The sequence below is a fragment of the Eretmochelys imbricata genome, chromosome 4 (genome assembly GCF_965152235.1).
Source record: "Eretmochelys imbricata isolate rEreImb1 chromosome 4, rEreImb1.hap1, whole genome shotgun sequence".
NCBI lineage: Eukaryota > Metazoa > Chordata > Testudines > Cheloniidae > Eretmochelys > Eretmochelys imbricata.
In genome coordinates, this window is record NC_135575.1 from 82,937,100 (window position 1) to 82,958,925 (window position 21,826).

Here is a 21,826-nt window from a genome sequence, read left to right on the forward strand (position 1 = left end):
CATTCCTTTGAGACCACTTTAAACCCTGGCACTGGCTTCAAATGGTCAGACCATCAAGTCAGTACAATACCAGCTCTGTTTCCTAAAGTGGCTGTTTTTGTGCAGAAATCTACAGACTTTGCCCTCTCCTATAATCATTTAATCTACAATGTACAAGTGAGTTATGAAACTGCAACCAACAGAAGATGAACTGTAGGAAACAATTTTGCACTAGCAGGTACCTGGACTGTAGATCACTTAATATGTCTACTTTCTCTGATTCTATGGAAAACAGTAATAGTTTTTCAAGAGTGTGTTTTTTGGTTAACTGTCAATGGGGCATTCTTATTTGTTAACCATATTGCACTTTAAGAAAATTAGTCTAGAACTTCACTTGGTTTCCATAATTTTATTTCCAACAGTCTCAAAACCAGCAGTTTTCGGCTTTTATCATTTATTGAATCAAAAATGCTAATGCTTCAAAATTGTTGTAAAGAGATTGCCATTGTTGTGTAAAAAAAAAAAATGCCAGAATTTTCAAATGAGCCTAATTAAGTTAGATGCCCAAATGCTATTGAAATTCAATGGAATTAGGGCACTTAACTCCCTTAAACTTCTTTGAAAATCCCAGCCTGGATGCTGAAAGTTAGGGTTCTATATAGGTGCCTAAAAATGGATGTAGAACTTACTTGATTTTGAGACATGCTGTGCTCCTCTTGATCTCAGTGGAAGCTGGGGGTGCTTAGGTCCCCTTGAACATTTATTTATGGATTAATGTTAGCCTAATTAAGTCTAGTGTCAGGCACCAGGTTAGAAAATGTTGGCATAGTGTTTTATAGTATTAAAAAAGTAGAAAACAAGTCTACCTCTCTGCCTAAAGCAAATAGATGTTGCTAATATGGGATGGGTGTGTGTGTGTGTGTATTTGCATAAAGAATATAATGCAGAGAAAAATTATAGTTTTTGATTTGCATGATGTGACTTTTACTCAAAAATGTTTTGCACTTTATCATCCATCATTAGGTGAAACTGGAATCACAGGACCAAATTCTGCCTTCTGATATGCAACTCCTGTTGACTTCGGTAGGACCTGTACATGCATATCTGAGGGCAGAATTGGACTCCTGGGATTCAGACTAAAGCTGAGAAATGATTGGTATAAAACAGAAGAAATAACAAGGTGATTCTTTTGCTTGCCTCCGTCTGCTTCTCCTTAGTTGGCCACAGGCTCACAACAGGGCCTCGGTCCTTTACTTGGATAATATCAGTCATATTGATATAGTTCTTCAACTCAATCACTTTGTCCAACCAGGAAATGTCAGTCATCCCATGATCCGAGAAAAAAATGACATTCAGGTCATTCTGAAGGCCCTTGTCCTGTCAAATTAGTGAAGACAGCAATTACAGTTTGAAAAGAATACAGTGTGTTCCTGAGTCAAAGTTCTGTGCTAGGCGGCTGAATTCATTCTTGCCTAAGTTCTGCTGCAATCAGTGGAATTACTGTGGGGATGGGTTTTGCCTGGGATACTTTACAGTAAATAACAACAACAAAAAGTTTGGTCTTGGTCTGTTCAGACAGATCTCATGAGATTTTCCATTATTTTGGCCTGAGATTTTTCAAATGCTGGTCACAAGAATTTGGCACTATCTCATTTGAATCCAAATCTTACTATTGATTCAAATTTAAACCTGACCATCAAACCCTATCTCGATCCTAATCCTCCTCTGGATAAGTGCCATCAAACTTCCTGGCACTGTCTCTAGTTATAGGTAGTATTTCAGTCCTATGCATTTGTTGTTAATGAACATTTCATACAAACGGCTATGCACCAAATCCCAATCTCATCTAAGTGAATGGGAGTTCACTGAGACCAGGATCTGACCTAATCTCTTTTTCTGTTTAGTCCAAATAGACTGAGAAAAACTTTCCCATTTCCATCTGTGTGGGTCAGTCATTTCCCTCAAATATAAAACTGGTGGTCTTATAGTTTATTGAGATATTTTTCACTCCCTTCCTCATATTACTCATTGCTGAGGAAATTAATACCTCAAGGTGTATTTACCATTGTGGACAGTTACCAATAGCACTTCATGCTTCCTGGTAGCAGAGAAATTCACAGAACTGGCTTTTACACAGCAGCCTGATGTGCTCATTCCCTGCTATAAAATCAGCTGGATAATTTTTAAAGCAAAGTTGCAAGATACAGAGACACCATAAATCTGCCATAAAAGGTAATTGTCTGATTCTACAGCCCTTATAAAAATGAGTAGTCTTTACTCATCTCCCTAGTGTAAATTCCAGTTGACAACTCTGTTTCTGAAAAGAGCAATGTCCCTGCTGGTTTACAGCTTCCTGGGGCTAGTGATATTGCCATGCAAACCACCGGAGACCAATACAGGGTGTCTACTGAAATTAAATGAAGGGCAGCAGTATCATGCCTTAAGTTCCCAGCAAAATCAATAAGCTCTGTTATTGCAGAAATGCAACCTTAACTGCCATTGTATGGGTATGAACAGGACTTAAATTCTCAAAGAGTAATTCCCAGAGGCCCCCTTGGAAGCACTGGGGTTTGGGGCATCAGCCCTGTGGATTTAAAAATATTTACCGGAACTCCGCTCTGGACAACTCCGGCGGAATTTAACCCCTGAGTATGAATATGCATAACATCCTCCATAATGTCTTGCAGAGCCATTTTTTAACCTCCTCAAACAACATTGTTTTATGGTCTCAGTTAAATACTGTTTCAGAAATCTCTCTTTAGCAACATTTGTTGCAACAGTGGAGTTATTTTAAGGTGGAAGGGGTAACTCATTATAACATTGAACTGACTCATTCAGCTAAGTACTATGTTCAAGAAAGTAGGCAGATCATAACTATAAACACCAGGTATAACAAGGAACCTTTCACTACCAAGCAGTTGTCCAATGCAGGAAGGAAACTTTACAAAGGGAGAGGTACTAATAGCTTGGAGCCTTTGAAATGCCACATGCATATTAACCAGTGAATTGTTGCAAAGGAGCTTTAATGGTAACAAGGATCAGGGTAGAAAGAAAAATGAAGAATACCAAAGCACTCAATCTTTTGTCACATCACTGACCTTGATTAGTTTGGTCATGTTGTTCAATACTTTGTCCAGTGCCTTCAAAGCGTTCTTCCTCTGAACAGATGAAGGACCAAAATGGTGGCCTTCCACATCAATGCGTTCATAATACACTGCTGCCATTTCTGCACTGCCATTTCTGGGGTTGCAACATAGCAAAAAAGACAGGTTCCAACATGTACCTTGTTTTACTTTTTCAGGGGCCAATACTACTCATTCTTATTCATGTGAACATTGAATTAAACCTTAACTTGCCTCGTATATATCAAGGATATGTTATCAACAGTATATACCATCATCTGCATTAGGATCACTGCAACAAGATTTTGTGTGTGTTTCTTAGACCTGGCTTCCTTTATTAAAATAGTATTCTACAGTAATGGTCCAAAACACTGCAGTTTACATTAATGCTAATACAATGTTTTGACCCATTAATGTAGAATACTGTATTTATTTTAATTAGTTTTCCTTTTTACTCATGGACTTCAGCCAGTTTTGGAGACAGATCCCAAGATAATCTGAAATTCACATCTTTTGTTGGGCACACCAGTCAAAACAAAGGGGGTGGTGTGGGGGAAATCATGGAAGTTAGAGATTGGAAGAATGTGTTAGGTCAGGGATTCTCAACCTGTGAGTTGCGAACAGGGGTTGGGGTTGTGACCACCTAGTCTTTCCAAAATTGCTAAATGGAAAAGACTGTCTTAGCTGGATGGGAGGGAGATCCCAGTGCAGAAAATGAGGTCCTGACATGGAAAAGGTTGAGAACCGCTGTGTTAGCCCTGGTCGACACTAGGAGTCGAGGTCAAATTTAGCAGCGTTAAATCGATTTAACCCTGCACCCGTCCACACGGCAAAGCCCTTTTTTTTTTTTTTACTTAAAGGGCTCTTAAAATCAATTTCCTTACTCCACCCCTGCCAAGGGGATTAGCGCTGAAATCGGCCTTGCTCGGTTGAATTTGGGGTACTGTGGATGCAATTAGATGGTATTGGCCTCCAGGAGCTATCCCAGAGTGCTCCATTGTGACTGCTCTGGACAGCACTCTCAACTCAGATGCACTGGCCAGCTAGACAGGAAAAGGCCCGCAAACTTTTGAATTTCAATTTCCTGTTTGGCCAGCATGGCAAGCTGCAGGTGAGTGCAGAGCTCATCAGCCGAGGTGACCATGATGGAGTCCCAGAATCGCAAAAGAGCTCCAGCATGGACCGAACGGGAGGTACGGGATCTGATCGCTGTATGGGGAGAGGAATCCGTGCTATCAGAACTCCGTTCCAGTTTTTGAAATGCCAAAACCTTTGTCAAAATCTCCCAGGGCATGAAGGACAGAGGCCATAACAGGGATCCGAAGCAGTGCCGCATGAAACTTAAGCCTACCAGAAAACCAGAGAGGTAAACAGCTGCTCTGGGTCAGAGCCCCAAACTTGCCGCTTCTATGATGAGCTGCATGCCATTTTAGGGGGTTCAGCCACCACTACCCCAGCCGTGTTGTTTGACTCCTTCAATGGAGATGGAGGCAACACAGAAGCAGGTTTTGGGGACGAGGAAGATGATAGCTCACAGCAAGCAAGCAGAGAAACCAGTTTTCCTGACAGCCAGGAACTGTTTCTCACCCTGGACCTGGAGCCAGTACCCCCCGAACCCACCCAAGGCTGCCTTCTGGACCCGCCAGGTGGAGAAGGGACCTCTGGTGAGTGTACCTTTCAAAATACTATACATGTTTTAAAAGCAAGCATGTTTAATGATTAATTTGCCCTGGCATTTGCGGCTCTCCTGGATGTACTCCCAAAACCTTTGCAAAAGGTTTCTGGGGAGGGCAGCATTATTCCATCCACCATGGTAGGACACTTTACCACACCAGGCCAGTAGCACGTACTCGGGAATCATTGTACAACAAAGCATTGTAGTGTATGTTTGCTGGCTTTGAAACAACATCTGTTCTTTATCTCTCTGTGTTATCCTCAGGAGAGTGATATCATTCATGGGCACCTGGTTGAAATAGGGTGCTTTTCTTAAGGGGACATTCAGAGGTGCCCATTCCTGCTGGGCTGTTTGCCTGTGGCTGAACAGAAATGTTCCCCGCTGTTAGCCACGGGGACGGGGGAGGGATTAGCCATGTGGTGCGGGGAGGCAAAATGTGACCTTGTAATGAAAGCACATGTGCTATGTATGTAATGTTAACAGCAAGGTTTACCGTGAAAGAGTGTACCCATTGTTCTATAAAATGTGTCTTTTTAAATACCACTGTCCCTTTTTTTCTCCACCAGCTGCATGTGTTTCAAGGATCACAGGATCTTCTCCTTCCCAGAGGCTAGTGAAGATTAGAAGCAAAAAAAACACAGTCGTGATGAAATGTTCTCTGAGCTCATACTGTCCTCGCACACTGGCAGAGCGCAGACAATGTCAGAGTGCAGGAAAGCACAAAATGACCAGGAGGAGAGGTGGAAGGCTGATGAGAGTAAGTGGCGGGCTGAAGAGAGAGCTGAAGCTGAAAGGTGGCAGCAGCATGATGAGAGGAGGCAGGATTCAGTGCTGAGGCTGCTGGAGGATCAAACTAATATGCACAGCATATGGTTGAGCTGCAGGAAAGGCAGCTGGAGCACAGACCGCCGCTACAGCCCCTGTGTAACCAACTGCCCTCCTCCCCAAGTTCCATAGCCTCCTCACCTAGACACCCAAGAACGCAGTGGGGGGGCCTCCGGCCATCCAGCCACTCCACCCCAGAGGATTGCCCAAGCAACAGAAGGCTGGCATTCAATAAGTTTTAAACTTTTAAACTTTTAAAGTGCTGAGTGGCCTTGTCCATCCCTCCTCCACCACCCTTCCTAGTGCTTCTCTCCTCCACCACCCCTCCCGGGGTACCTTGGCAGTTATCCCCCTATTTGTGTGATGAATTAATAAAGAATGCATGAATGTGAAGCAACAATGACTTTATTGCCTCTGCAAGCGGTGATCGAAGGGAGGATGGGAGGGTGGTTAGCTTACAGGGAAGTAAAGTGAACCAAGGGGCAGGGGGTTTCATCAAGTAGAAACAAACAGAACTTTCACACCGTAGCCTGGCCAGTCATGAAACTGGTTTTCAAAGCTTCTCTGATGCGCACCGTGCCCTCCTGTGCTCTTCTAACCGCCCTGGTGTCTGGCTGCGCGTAACCAGCAGCCAGGCAATTTGCCTCAACCTCCCACCCCACCATAAACGTCTCCCCCTTACTCTCACAGATATTGTGGAGCTCACAGCAAGTAGTAATAACCAGTGGGAATATTGGTTTCACTGAGGTCTAACCGAGTCAGTAAACTGCGCCAGCGCGCTTTTAAATGTCCAAATGCACATTCTACCACCATTCTGCACTTGCTCAGCCTGTAGTTGAACAGCTCTTGACTTCTGTCCAGGCTGCCTGTGTACAGCTTCATGAGCCATGGCATTAAGGGGTAGGCTGGGTCCCCAAGGATAACTATAGGCATTTCAACATCCCCAATGGTTATTTTCTGGTCTGGGAATAAAGTCCCTTCATGCAGCTTTTGAAACAGTCCAGAGTTCCTGAAGATGCGAGCATCATGTACCTTTCCTGGCCATCCCACGTTGATGTTGGTGAAACGTCCCTTGTGATCCACCAGTGCTTGCAGCACTATTGAAAAGTACCCCTTGCGGTTTATGTACTTGCTGGCTTGGTGCTCCGGTGCCAAGATAGGGGTATGGGTTCCATAGAATATCAGGGTTGGAAGGGACCTCAGGAGGTCATCTAGTCCAACCCCCTGCTCAAAGCAGGACCAATCCCCAACTAAATCATCCCAGCCAGGGCTTTGTCAAGCTTGACCTTAAAAACTTCTAAGGAAGGAGATTCCACCACCTCCCTAGGTAACGCATTCCAGTGCTTTACCATCCTCCTAGTGAAAAAGTTTTTCCTAATATCCAACCTAAACATCCCCCACTGCAACTTGAGACCATTACTCCTTGTTCTGTCATCAGCTACCACTGAGAACAGTCTAGATCCATCCTCTTTGGAACCCCCTTTCAGGTAGTTGAAAGCAGCTATCAAATCCCCCCCTCATTCTTCTCTTCCTCAGACTAAACAATCCCAATTCCCTCAGCCTCTCCTCATAAGTCATGTGTTTCAGTCCCCTAATCATTTTTATTGCCCTCTGCTGGACTCTTTCCAATTTTTCCACATCCTTCTTGCAGTGTGGGGCCCAAAACTGGACACAGTACTCCAGATGAGGCCTCACTCAATGTTGAATAGAGAGGAACGATCACGTCCCTCGATCTGCTGGCGATGCCCCTACATATATATCCCAAAATGCCATTGACCTTCTTGGCAACAAGGGCACACTGTTGACTCATATCCAGCTTCTTGTTCACTGTAACCCGTAGGTCCTTTTCTTCAGAACTGCTGCCAAGCCATTCGGTCCCTAGTCTGTAGCGGTGCACGGGATTCTTCCATCCTAAGTGCAGGACTCTGCACTTGTTGAACCTCGTCAGATTTCTTTTGGCCTAATCCTCTAATTTGTCTAGGGCCCCCTGTATCCTATCCCTTCCCTCCAGCGTATCTACCTCTCCTCCCAGTTTAGTGTCATCTCCAAACTTGCTGAGAGTGCAATCCACACCATCCTCCAGATCATTTATGAAGATATTGAACAAAACCGGCCCCAGGACCGACCCTTGGGGCACTCCACTTGATACCGGCTGCCAACTAGACATGGAGCCATTGATCACTACCCATTGAGCCCGACAATCTAGCCAACTTTCTATCCACCTTATTGTCCATTCATCCAGCCCATACTACTTTAACTTGCTGGCAAGAATACTGTGGGAGACTGTGTCAAAAGCTTTGCTAAAGTCAAGGAACAACACGTCCACTGCTTTCCCCTCATCCACAGAGCCAGTTATCTCATCATAGAAGGCAATTAGATTAGTCAGGCATGACTTGCCCTTGGTGAATCCATGCTGACTGTTCCTGATCACTTTCCTCTCCTCCATCTATCGCCCCACCACAGTTAGGGAATCCCATTGCAGCAAAGCCATCCACTATGACCTGCACATTTCCCAGGGTCACTACCCTTGATATCAGCAGATCTTTGATTGCATTGGCTACTTAAATCACAGCAGCCCCCACAGTAGATCTGCCAGCACCCAGGAGACATAAGGTGACAGTGAGCTGAGTGGGCTCCATGCTTGCTGTGGTATGGCATCTGCACAGGTAACTCAGGAAAAAAGGTGCGAAATGATTGTCTGCCGTTGCTTTCAAAGAGGGAGGGAAGGAGGAAGGGCCTGATGACATGTACCCAGAACCACCTCCGACAATGTTTTTTGCCCCATCAGGCATTGGGATCTCTACTCAGAATTCCAGTGGGCAGCAGAGACTGCGGGAACTGTGGGATAGCTACCCACAGTGCAACACTCCGGAAGTCAACGCTTGCCTCGGTACTGTGGAAGCACTCCGCTGAGTTAGTGCACTTAATGCACTTAGAGCATTTTGTGTGGGGACAGACAGAATCGACTATCTAAAAATGATTTCTAAAAAAAGACTTCTATAAATTCAACCTAATTTCATAGTGTAGACATACCCTTAGGCAATCCAGCCTATCTCTGTTACTTATTCAGTACAAAACATTTTCTCATTCTTTGTCTACTCTAATTTAAAATATTTGAAGTGAAGGTGCCTTTATTTCATCCCTCTGGAGACAATCCACAGTTTAACAGATCTCATTGTTAACAATATTTCCCCACTATTCAGTTTAAATTAATTTTTCTTAAATTCATCTGATTACTTCTACTACAGATGTACCTTTTGAACCTCTCTCTGAATAGTTCTCTTCTTTTTTGATGTTTACAGCCTTCAAATACTTTTATCTGAGGTGTGTTTTCTCTCCTCACCCATTCCCAAATCATCATTTAGTTCAATATAAAAGCCGTATAGAATCTAAGTATTACTTATTCTTCATCGTATGAGATGAATGGACTTATTTAGACTGAGGTATGAAATTTCTTAGTAAAGGCTCAATCCTGTAGGATAAATGCTTAACTTCAAGCATGTGATTTTTATGGGACAAATCACATGCCTAAAGTTAAGCACATACATAAGAGGTTTGCAGGATCCGAGCGGGAGTGGCCAGAACCTTACAAGACTGAGCTCTTGTAAGCTATCATTTTTTCCATAAAGAATGCTGAAAACAGCGGAGTATATGGTGTAACCAAGAAATACTTTACATTTTCAAAGTACTGCACAAACATGACCTTATCTTCATGACACCATTTTACAGGAAAATGAGACACAGATTTTGGCCTACACAGATTTTCAAATGTGTATATGTAAAATTTGGCTTCTAAATATGGACACGGGAGCTTAACGTTGGGCATGTAGTTTTGAAAATGTTGGCTAAAGTGACTTTCTCAAGGGGCTTGATTCAAAGAAATGGGAAATCTTCCTGAAACAATCTTTCCTTTGACATCAACAGGAGTTGGACTGAGCCCAAAGCAAGTCAGTGGACACTCCAGATGTGAAATCTTGTTCCCACTGAAGTCAGTGACAAAACTCCCTTCAATGGATCCAGGATTTCACTACAAGATTAGACTCAGGAGTTCCTGTTTCCAGACCCAAGACTTATCCCTACACCATGCCGGCACTCATAAAAGGCCCTATCCTGCTTTCACTGACATCAGTTCAGGTTTTGCTATTGACTTTAGTGAGAGCAGGTGTGGACCCAATACATTAACTTCTAATGACTGCCTCACAGCTAAAATGCACATTTGGGGGATTTTAATTTCAGTCTTTTCTAACTGCAGCTTCAAATATTAACCAACTGACTGACAACCTGGTGTGTAACACTTGGCATTCTTGTCTTTATGTGGGAGGATGACCTTGCCACGGGCCTTTTTCCCACATGTAGTTCATTTCAGCCATAGGTTAGCTGGTTTAAAATGTATTTAGTGTGTGGAAAGGAGGCATTTTACAATTGGGAATGGATCTATTTATCTGCCTTTTACAGCGCCAAGAACCAGAAGCTCTCCTGGCCATGTGTAATAATAATGGAAATGACTAATGGCAGTGTCTTTTACCCTGAGATTGAGGGCACAAATTTACACATCTAAAATAACTATATTTCAAGCTTTACATCTAGCACAACAGTACAGTAAAACAATCCATTGTTTCTTAAAGTAGTGAAAATGGATGATGGGGATAGAAAAAAGAAATGAGAGAGAAAATGAGGAATAAGGGGAAGATATTTTATAAATCTTAATCCCCTCTTCTCTCCTTGCTTTCCCCTTCCTTCCCTATCCCCCTTTTCTGTAAGTAACTGTCATATTAATACTTAAGACTAATTTTATTTTCTATCACTCCCACTCTCCATCAATCTTCCCTTGCTGTGTTTATGCAGATAGGTAGCAGCTACATGGATGCGGGTTTAAAGAAATGGAACTCAGTCCCTCCGGCTGAAGTTAAAGAGGGACTCGGAGAGGAACTTCTTGAAATGGAAATAGGAAATTAGAGGTGGTTGTAGCTCTCCAGGTCCAACTGCATCTGCAGTGTTTTGGCTCCTCACATGGCTGCAGGTGGTGTTTACTGTAGATATTACAGTACCACCAGTTTGCTCTGTTAATTGAAATCACCAGCTCTCTCCCCTGGTGAGCTGTGAAACTGACTCTCTCATATTCTTGCCCTTTTTTTTTTTTTTTTTTTAACTGAAGGCACCAGCTAGCAGCCTTGTGTGTCTGAGGGAATGAGCAATGGAGATCTTTCCAGTGGGCTTCAGTTTTCCAAAAGAACAGCTTGAGGGACTAGATCTTTCACGGCTCAGTCATTACTTCATCAAACTTTAATAATGTTCAAAATCCACCAAGTCCAAGACTAGACTCTCTCCAAACCCTCTTACGCCCCTTGCCTCACAGAAACCAACCAGGAAGCAGCAAACATGCCTGCTCCCAGCCTGATACGCTATCCCTACAATGAGGATTTCAATGACCATTTTCAGTTCTTTCTCATCACTCAATAAGCTGAATGCTGATGATTAAGGAATTCTTAACAAATAAAGTCTAGCAGGTGAATTGCCTCACATCTGTCCGTTCATCCATCTATCCATCCCTCCATCCACCCAAAAATCACACAAACAGGGAAACCATTTAATGTCAGGTTTCCAGTCACCTCATAAACCGCATGAGTAAGAAGAACCCTGCACTGAATTATTGGATTGATTCCTCAGCTGTGTGGCAGCAGTGCTCAGGATACCTGAAAGCCACAAAGGTGGTTCTCAGCTGCTTGTCTTATCTGAATGTGAAGGACACCTTTCACACCAGGCAAGACGTTTTTCAGATACTTTATTTGCATATGTTCTACTCAAAGTAGGTTAAGTTTAAAATTTTGAATGTGGACTTAAGATTGACTTTCAGTGAAACTTAGGCTCCTATATCACTTAAGAACTTTTGAAAATTTAACCCTGTCCTACAACACTTTACTCAAGCAAATAATGTTTACACATGCAAGTAATCCCATTGATTTCAAAGGGCCTGTTTAGGTGAGTAAGTACTATTAATGGTTTGCATGACTGGATTTTCAATCCTCACTGAAGACTTGTACATTTGACAAGTTTAAAGGAATTTGGTTTAGATACAACAAAGTTTTATATAGCTTGAAAATTGCAATTGTGTAATGGGAGAAGTTTGTTTTCCTTAACTTTCAAAATGCACTCTGAAGTATGAGACTCCAGATTCTGCCTAAAAGGTAATTTTCATGATATACTTATGCAAGACTAAGGGGTGGTTTGAACCTGAGGTTCCTTTAGTTTTATATACAAGAGCAAGTTTATACACACTCTGAAGATTTGGAAACTTATATTCAAGTTGAACACTGTTCCACACCCATTTTTTTCAATGATAATCTTTCTAGACTTATACAGCACTTATACAGTCTACAACATTTGAAAGGTAATGATACAACAATTCAAATGATATAATAGATTAAGTATTTAATAGAGTAAGTGTATCCTGGAAATGACTACATTATAGTTAAAACAGAAAGTTACTAATGAAGAGGTTTGGTCCATGGGGCCTCGAGAATGGGGCCATGTTGGTCTTGAATACCCCAGATCTTACCTGGTTTTAAAAGCTAAGCAGGACTCTCCCTGATTAACATTTGATTGAGAAATGGCTGAACCAAAAGCTTGGATCTGAACAAACTTCCACTTGAGGTTGCTCAAATCCAGATCTGAATTGTATAGGTTGGGCCCATCTGTGTATGGAAAATTTGTATACGGAATCTAGCATTCAGCTTCTAAATAGGTGGCCTGACTTAAATCTCAAAAGAGCTGAACATTCAATAACTCCAGTCGCCTTTCAATGATTAAAGTCTTTTTGTGGCTAAATGAGTTGATTCTAACAGTCTGATATATAAATGGATTGAGCCTCATTTCTCTACTAATAGCCACGATATGGAAAATAATTAATCATTATTCGTGCCATATCATAAGCAAGAAGAAAGTTATTGAAAATACATATTTTTCTGTGTCCATGGTATAACAGCAGAACCAAACTTGGCTTCATCAGGTCCTTCAAGATGGTCACTAATCCTCAAGAAAGTGCCTTAAGAAAAAGCTATTGCTGCTCAAATACTAATGTTTGAGAAAATAAATACTGTGATGAAGAATTTTGGGTGACTTACCTCAATGACTCCAGAGCATCACTGACAGCATCAGAGAAATTGGAGTCTGTTGGGACACTGAAATATGGTCGACAAAAACTAGGTCTGACACCAAGGATTTCAACCTCGCAGCCTAAAAAGACAAGACAAATATTGTATGTTTTGTTTTTGATTATAAGTGACAAGCACTGGGGAGCATGGGAAGGTGAACGTTTCTTGTATTTCTGGCCATATCTGCTGGAGATTTTGAAGACTGTCAGAGCCAAAATGACATCTGTCATTCATTTCACATTCTTAATTAATGAAAGATGGCACAGCATTTGTATGTATGGAGAGTATTTGATGGAGGTCCTCTGTAATCCATTAATTTTATCCTTTTCCTCTTCTAAAAGGGCCATGTTGGTATGACCTTCCCTGATTCCTGTGTGGCATGTCTTCGCCATTTAGACCACCAAGTTGGCTCCTTTTGTAATAGTTTTCAAGAATACAATCACTTTCCTTCATTCCCAAGTATCCAGTGTAACAGAGATCTAGATTATTATTCCTAAAGTAGATTTTCCAATTAAACACAACACCTACCATAAAAATACCCTCCATAAAATATATTTTAACATATGAGACTGGAACTGAACTGTTAGATCTCATTCTTAGCGGTTCTTAGTAAAACAGTTTAAGTCAATTAATTCTCTTAGTAACCTGCAGACTTTCCTAGCAAAATACAATGTGTTTTGTGGCACAGCAACTTCTGGCAACATATCCTGCAGGAGAACATGGGCTTTTAACACAGGAGAACAAGTTTTTTTATGTCTGATTACTGCACTAGTGGGTGACATTAATATTTATAACTGTATAGCTCAGCAACACAAAATTCATGCAATTTAGCTTTAAACACCCAGGAACCCTCAAATCACAGTAATATACACTTCCTGGGATATTCCCAGGACACACACAGAGAGAGAGAGAGAGAGAGCTTTTACAAAATGGCTTCATGGCATAGAATCATAGGACTGGAAGGAACCTTGAGAGGTCATCTAGTCCAGTCCCCTGCACTCAGGCAGGACTAAGTATTATCTAGCCCATCCCTAACAGGTATTTGTCAAACCTGCTCTTAAAAATCTCCAATGATGGTGATTCCACAACCTCCCTAGGCAATTTATTCCAGTGCTTAACCACCCCGACAGTTTTTCCTAATGTCCAATCTAAACCTCCTTGCTGGAATTTAAACCGATTGCTTCTTGTCCTAGCCTCAGAGGTTAAGAACAATTCTTCTCCCTCCTCCTTGTAACAACCGTTTCTGTACTTGAAAATGGTTACCATATCCCCTCTCAGTGTTCTCTTCTCCAGACTAATATGTAGTAAAATATTTTGAGGTGTTGCTAGGTCAACAAGAGAGATTTTTTTTTCTACCCTAAAGTGGTGTTATCAGCTCTCTGAAACTGTCACAATTTGGGCCACTTTGCTAAACCTTTGGGATTAAAGAACTATGCTTTAAGCAATGCTGGAAGCTAGATTCTGCTGGAGGAGGAAATAAGGTTACACAACACCATAGATGCTGAGTTTTTAATCTGCCGGGGGGGGGCTCCAACCAAGGCCCGCCCACACTCCATCCCTTCCCCCAAGGCCCCACCCCACCCTGCCTTTTTTCCACTCCTGCTCCGCCCCCTCCCTGCCTCTTCTCTGCCCCGCCCTTTCCACACCCAGTCCTCCCCTGAGCAGACTGCGCCCTCCCTCCTCCCCTCCAGCACCTCTTGATACCGTGAAACAGCTGATCCGTAGCAGGCAGTAGGTGCTGGGAGGAAGAGGGAGGCACTGATTGGTGGGGCCTGCTGGTGGTCAGGAGGCACTGGGCAGATGGGGAGGCTCTGGTAGAGTGGCTGCTGGTGGGTGCTCAGCACTCACCATTTTTTCCCCGGGGGTGCTCCAGCCCCAGTGCACCCATGGAGTCAACACCTATGCACAGCGCTGTTTTATGTTGCTGTGATGCTGAGCCAGTGAGGGTTGTGTAACCAGCAGGCTATGTGACCTGAAAACAACACTTAAGGATCCTTAATATTAGAAGAATATTGAAATGGTAAAAAGGCCCATTCCTTATCGATAGATAGTAAAACCATATTAAATAGGTGAGAATCCTTGAAATGTAGGCCTGTACTGTTAGAGAATTAAGAATAGACACTATTTGTATTTGTCTGTGTTTATCTGTATCTTGTAGGTAAACTTGTAGGTGCTAATTATCTTATAAATACTAAACTTCTGTTCCTGTCTATACTATTTCATTACTGTGTTCTATTGATTCAAAAATCGAAATGGGATATTATTATTTAGATGGGACTTGAGGTGTAATAATATTATTGTCTTCATTCCTCTTTGAAATTTTTAGTAGACTACATGTGAACTGTTTTGTTAATTGCTTTATGCTAATGAATACAACAATATACATTACCTATTCTTCAGCCAAGGAAGCCCTGCTGTGACCACAGCTTGTTTCAGCTGTAAAGGAAGTCAGGCCTGATCCTGTTTTATCTCAGATCCACTTAACTTTATCAGGGAAAATCTAAGTCGCAAGACTAAGGTCTCCAGATCTACTCTGGATTATCCCTGCAGATTGGTGAAATCTAATTATAGAATAAACCACCAGTTTTGGGGATCATCTGCCCTATCCTTTTCAGTTTGCCCTGGTTAAGCAATCTGAGTATGGCCTCTCCAGCGACCACAGTCACAATTGCTTAATAGGACTCTCAAAAAAAGCCATTTGTCAGTTTTCTGCATCTCAACCTTGTTGAGCTCATATTGCCAACTCACAATGCAAGGAAAAATAAAAAATACCCAAATAAAGCAGGCTATACTGACACATTGATGCTTCTCCATAGCTGCAGATATGAATCCCTTGGCACTGCGGCCCGCATACAAGTACATACAAGGTTGTTACATGGAAGAGCGAGAAAAATTGTTCTCCTTTATCTCTGAGGATAGGACAAGAAGCAATGGCCTTAAATTGCAGCAAGGGAGGTTTAGGTTGGACATTAGGAAAAACCTTCTAACTGTCAGGGTGGTTAAGCACTGGAATAACTTGCTTAGGGAGGTTGTGGAATCTCCACCACTGGAGATTTTTAAGAACAGGTTAGACAAACACCTGTCAGGGATGGTCTAGATAATACTTAGTCCTGCCACGAGTGCAGGGGACTGGACTAGAGGACCTCTTGAGGGCCCTTTCAGACCTATAATTCTATGATATCACTTCAAGATCAGTATACTGAATTTAATACTTTATTGACATATTGTGATCTATCTACTCAGACCAAGATTTCCAAAAGTGGTTGCCTAAAGTTAGTCTCCTAAATTCTTATTTAAGTGCATATGTAAAGAAGCTGAAAAGTGCTGAGCCCCTAGCAGCTCCCACTGAACTCAAATGATATTGGTTAGTGCTCACATTTTGAAAATCAGGCAACTCATTTACATGCTTCAGTATGGATTTAAAAGCCTAGTTTTAAACAACCACTCTTGAAAAAAATTGGCCTTAATCTAAGGCATTTCTGATGCATTCCTCACTGTAGTGTATTTATCACATGGAATTATGAACATTTCACTGACCCATATGAATTGAATGCATGGCCATCAACCAAGTAAATGTGCTGTGTGGCCACCATATGCCTCATTGTACACTTATTTAGAATTGATGAGTGGCAAAATCCATACAACTGGCTGTAGATTCAACCTCTGTTTTAAATAGCCTTCCATAGCAGTAGCACAGAGATGTGCTGCAGGAAGTCTGGGTAGTCAATAAAGCTGGACAAAATTTTTTGACTGAAACATTTTTTCAGCAAAAAAATGCAGATCAGTGACCCCAAAATCTTTTTCAAGTTCATGTTAGTTTTGCCAAATTAATCCTCTTGAACCTCCCCCACTCCCTCCCCCGCCCCCAAAAAACACAAACATTTTAGTTAGACATTTTGTAAATGAAACACTTTGATTATTTTTCTGTTTAAAACTACTTTTTTGGTTCACAATTTCCTAGAATTTAATGTAAATCATTCAAGATGGCTACAAAGGCTCAAAATCTAAGTAGAACTTTGTTCTTTCCCCAGTTCTTTGAAATTGCCAAGCAAGCAAAAAAATCAGTATTTGCCCGGCCGTCATAGTAAGTCCCTGCTGCTGTTTGGCCCTGTGTTACTTAGGTGGTTTTAAGGCTGCTGGCCTATAGTAAATAGAGTAATTAAAAGTTTGGCTTAGCAGTCTACACACTTCCAAGACGAGGGCTGAATCCCTTTACTCTTTATTAGCAAGAGCTTTTTTCTCCACTTTTGTCTATTCTACCTGTAACTGGATTTAATGTATACATAAATATTGGGCCCATAATACAGCCACTAAGCATATTCACATAGCAATTAAAATACTGAATGCTACATGTAACTGACATTAACAGTGAACAGCCCCCATTATTATCCATGCCAAAACATTAATAGAAGACACCCAATTCCTATCTAACCCAACCTCAAGCAAATGCTTGAGCAAACAAGGGAGTCTCACCTCATGCACTGAAGGCTGACAAACTTGAACTCTGGCTCACCAAGGGACAGAATGAATTCTAGAGCTCACAGTGCTTCACTGAAAGCTTCTTGCCTCCAGTAGATACTGGCAGAAGAGCACTGGGCTGCAGCTGATCTCAAATATCATGATGGAGCATAGCATCTCTCTATGTTTGGGCATGTGTTATTAGTGTTATACAGAGACAGGCCTGAACTGGAACTTTTGATCCAACTTCTCCTCTGCACCTTGCATTTAGGAGAAGTCTGGATCCAAAGCCAGACCAGAATTTTGTGGTTTGGCCCTATCTCTGTAATGAGCCTGATCTAGAACTACAGATCCAAACTGGCTCAAATTTGGATCAGATATACTTCTGAGTGTTTTAAGTAGGATGACTAATTATGCATACAAATATAATCAATTTGATTAATTTAGCCTCTTTTTCTGTTCACATATTGTCTTCAGGCAGGTTGCAGTTTTCTCAAATGTAGTTTTTCAGAGTTATTTTCTAAACTTTTGTTTATAGTATTAACCTCCTTGGGCTGAGGGTAACTTAGTTGCTCAGATATCTCTCTCTCTTAGCTGTTTCTAGACTGCCAAGTGATCAGCATGATATGGTAGTTACAGATAGAAATAATTTCTGGTACTACTTCTTGGTCTGTATGTGGGCAGTTCATTGAGAGTATTAAATATTTGAAATTCAGGCTTCTTCGATGAGACACCAAAGTCACATGGTATATATTTATTCCCTCTTTCTTGAACATAATTTAAAATCAGGCTGCTTCTTACAAAATCATAATTTTCTTGCTATGAACATTCAGTAATAATTACTTAAAATTCACTGTGTCAGCGATCATAACTCCTGGTAAATTTGTTCACTATATCATCAATGAAAAGCAAACATAAGACGTGTGCAAAACTAGGTAAAGTGAATGTGTTTTAAAATTCAACTGATTGTGAAAAAATGTTTTTGCATTGTATGCACAGCTCTAATATCAGATATTTTTGTTGCACCATTTTGCACAGCACTGACCTATTGTTTTAAAATACTAAACTTCTGGGATTGGGGCAGGAATGAGGACCCCTTTCACAATGATATAGATTCCGTTCTGCATCTTTCTTTATTTGACACAGAGACTTGAACCTCTGTCATTTCTAACTTGAATTTCTAAATATTTATTTAACAGTTGGGCGTTAAGTGTCATAACACAAAGTTCTGAAAACATTCCAGGCCTGCACAAAGGTCTGGAAAATATCTTATTTAAATGAAAAATGGTGTTTTTTGTTTTGTTTTTTTTTTCTTTTTCACATTTAAAATAGAGGCCTCTATACTTAAAGCAAACCTGGCTATATAGTCGAAAAATTGGGCAGCTACAGGGTTATTGGTTAAAGTCCACCTTATAACTCACTGAGAAAAGAAGAAAGAGAACTTTAATCCTTTTACTGCCGTGCTTCTGTTACAGCTAAAATGCAATAGCAATCCTCCGAAGCCCCATGGTCCACTGGAACATCAGTGCTTCAAAGTGAATTAGTGAGTACATAGGGCCATACATTTCACTTCAGATACAGTACAATTTGCTGTACATTACTTAGCAGCAAATCGTTTAAAGGATAACTGATATTTCACCCATGGATAAAGACTGTGAGAACGGAAACTGCTTAATAAATTATGTTTGCTCATCCCTGAAACAGGCCTCTTTGTGCAGTGATTAGGAAGGAGCAAATGTTCCATAAAACCAAATGCTTAGAACACTGATGTTTTAACACAGACAGCAATTAGGAACTATTGGTGGGGATATTTTTGCTTTTATGTTTCCACTCAGATAAACTCTGCCTGCATTTTAGCTTTGTTATGTTTTGCATCTCACAGATAAAGTGATAGATAATTATTCACAACAGAGGCCTTTCCTGCTTTCTATGTTCTTAATTACTAACTTTTTAGATTAGCTTCTCTTGAACACCGAACTTCATACATAACGTCAGCATCCTCCCTTTCATATTTCCATATGTTTTAGACCCCAAATTCATGTCTCAAAACCGTCTGATTCTTATGAGGAAAGTGTAGTCCCACTTATTAGCTAGATGGCACTTGTTTTGTGTATGAATGTCTGTTTGGATTAATCTTTATTATTGATCAGAAGGCAAATTGTACCTCCCAGCACCAAGCACAATGAATCTGGCCTACCTCTCTGTGGCTGTTAGAGCATCCCAAATTCTTCCTGATGAGAACCTGCAACAAATTTCCAAGTTGCCCCATATTATACGCAAACAAAAATCAAATGTTGGGAGGTCACACAATCCTGAGTGTAAAAACTGTATGGAACGTGCACCCTTAGTAGTTTTATACCATCACTTCTGCTTTGCCGCCTTTCTGTATCTGTCTGTCCCGACCCTTCTTTCTTCTTTCTGGATAATTCACCTTACGGAAAAATCTTGTAGAAATTAATAGAGAATTATACCTTTTTAATAGGGCTGTCTATTAATCTCAGTTAACTCATACAATTAACTCAACAAAGTTAATTGCAATTAAAAAAACTAATCATGCTGTTAAACAATAAAATACTAATTGAAATTTATTAAATAGTTTTGAATGTTTTTCTACATTTTCAAATATATTGATTTCATTTACAACACAGAACACAGTGTCCAGTGCTCACTTTATATTATTTTTATTACAAATATTTGCACTGTAAAAATGATAGACAAAAGAAATAGCATTTTTCAATTCCCCTCATACAAGTACAGTAGTGCAATCTCTTTATTGTGATAGCGTAATTTACAAATGTAGATTTTTTTCTGTTATTTAACTGCACTCAAAAGCAAAACAATGTCAAACTTTAGAGCCTACAAGTCCACTCAGTCCCACCTCTTGTTCAGCCAATCGCTAAGACAAACAAGTTTGTTTACATTTGTTGGGGACACTGGGCACTACACTAGGTAACTCGGGAGGGTGGAAGACCACGAGTGTCGAGGAAGCCCTCCTGCTCTAGGCCCGGATAAACCAAGGCCCCTTTGCTCCTTGAACCCTCTGTGATTGGCTACGGTATTGTACGGGGCAACAGGTAATTGGTTGCATAAGCTTGTGTAATGAAGTAGGCAAAGGTATAAAATGTATACTGGAATCTGCTGCACTGCTGCAGGATTTGAGACAGCTCAGTCTCCCTGTGCCCTATTTGGAGCTCCAAATAAACCTCTCTGCTTCTCCACCCCGTTGTGGTCATTGGCGCGACGCACATCAGGCAACGAACCCAGCTGTTGCTTGCCTCGGGTAGTCTGTGCCGGCAACACATTTACGGGAAATACTGCTGCCGCCTCCTTATTTACAACGTCACCTGAAAGTGAGAACAGGTGTTCGCATGGCACTTTTGTAGCCAGCATTGTAAGGTATTTACGTGCCAGATATGCTAAACATTTGTATGCCCCTTCCATGCTTCGGCCACCATTCCAGAGAACATGCTTCCATGCTGATGATGCTTGTTTAAAAAAAAATGTGTTAATTAAATTTGTGACTGAACTCCTGGAGGGAGAACTGTATGTCTCCTGTTCTGTTTTACCCTCCTTCTGCCATATATTTCATGTTATAGCAATCTTGGATGATGACCCAGCACATGTTCGTTTTAAGAACACTTTCACAGCAGATTTGACAAAATGAAAAGAAGGTACCAACGTGAGGTTTCTAAAAATAGCTATAGCACTATTTACTATAAACCAAGGTTTAAGAATCTGAAGTGCCTTCCAAAATCTGAGAGGGACAAGGTTTGGAGCATGCTTTCAGAAGTCTTAAAAGAACAACACTCAGATGCGGAAACTATAGAACCTGAACCACCAAGAAAGAAAATCAACTTTCTGCTGGTGGCATCTGACTTAGATGATCAAGGGTGCAAGTAGGGTGGTACCCTCCAATACGCAGTACCGGCAAGAGATTTTTAGCAGGTATGGGGTACCAGAAAGACTTGGGGCTAGCCACCCCCTCTGGAAGGGGGGAGGGGTCTGCACTCTGCTCCTTAAAGGAGCAGAACACGGCTTGGGAGAACATTCATTCTTTATATGGCTTTATCCGCACAATACATATGCTAACAAGCTTAAACAAAGGCTTTGTTTAAGTTTGTTAGCATATGTATTGTGCTGTTACATTGGTCAGGAGTCCTCAAGTGGTGGGGACAAAAGGTGTTTAAACAGTGTTTTTGATTCTGTTTCTCCCCATTGGTCTGAATTATCCATGACATCCATACTGCATCACATCAAGTCCAAATCGTTATTGGAATGTCTCTGCTTGCACTGACCAGACGATGTTTGGATTCTGTCAGCCCAGTTCTGATGGGAATCAGCTGTTGTCCCCAGTCTACACAGAATTCTTCTTTGCAGTCAAACTAGTCTAACATGCATTTTGTTAACTGGAAGTGGAGCAGCAAAAAAAGAAAACAAATGCCTCATTTTCCAGCTTTGTGTGTGAGAGAACTATAAGTGAAGATTATAATACCGGACACTGACAACCTTAAACCAGCCAGCTGCCTCAGGAATCTGCCAAGAACTTTGCTGAAAATATGTTCCTCATCTTAGCAGTGGAGCTAAGGCTTATCACACATCTGCCCACTTTTATTCAA

General features: G+C 41.3%; 1 protein-coding gene across 1 annotated transcript in view; it reads right to left on the reverse strand.

Annotated features, from left to right (window-relative positions):
* Positions 1–21,826, reverse strand: part of ENPP6 (ectonucleotide pyrophosphatase/phosphodiesterase 6) — a 53,392-nt gene that overhangs the window by 9,659 nt on the left and 21,907 nt on the right. Inside the window, exons 3-5 of the mRNA XM_077814534.1 lie at positions 12,723–12,834; positions 3,078–3,219; positions 1,177–1,356 (exon numbers count right to left, since the gene is read on the reverse strand). Coding sequence (XP_077670660.1) covers positions 1,177–1,356; positions 3,078–3,219; positions 12,723–12,834 — 434 coding nt within the window. The remainder of the gene's footprint in view (positions 1–1,176; positions 1,357–3,077; positions 3,220–12,722; positions 12,835–21,826) is intronic.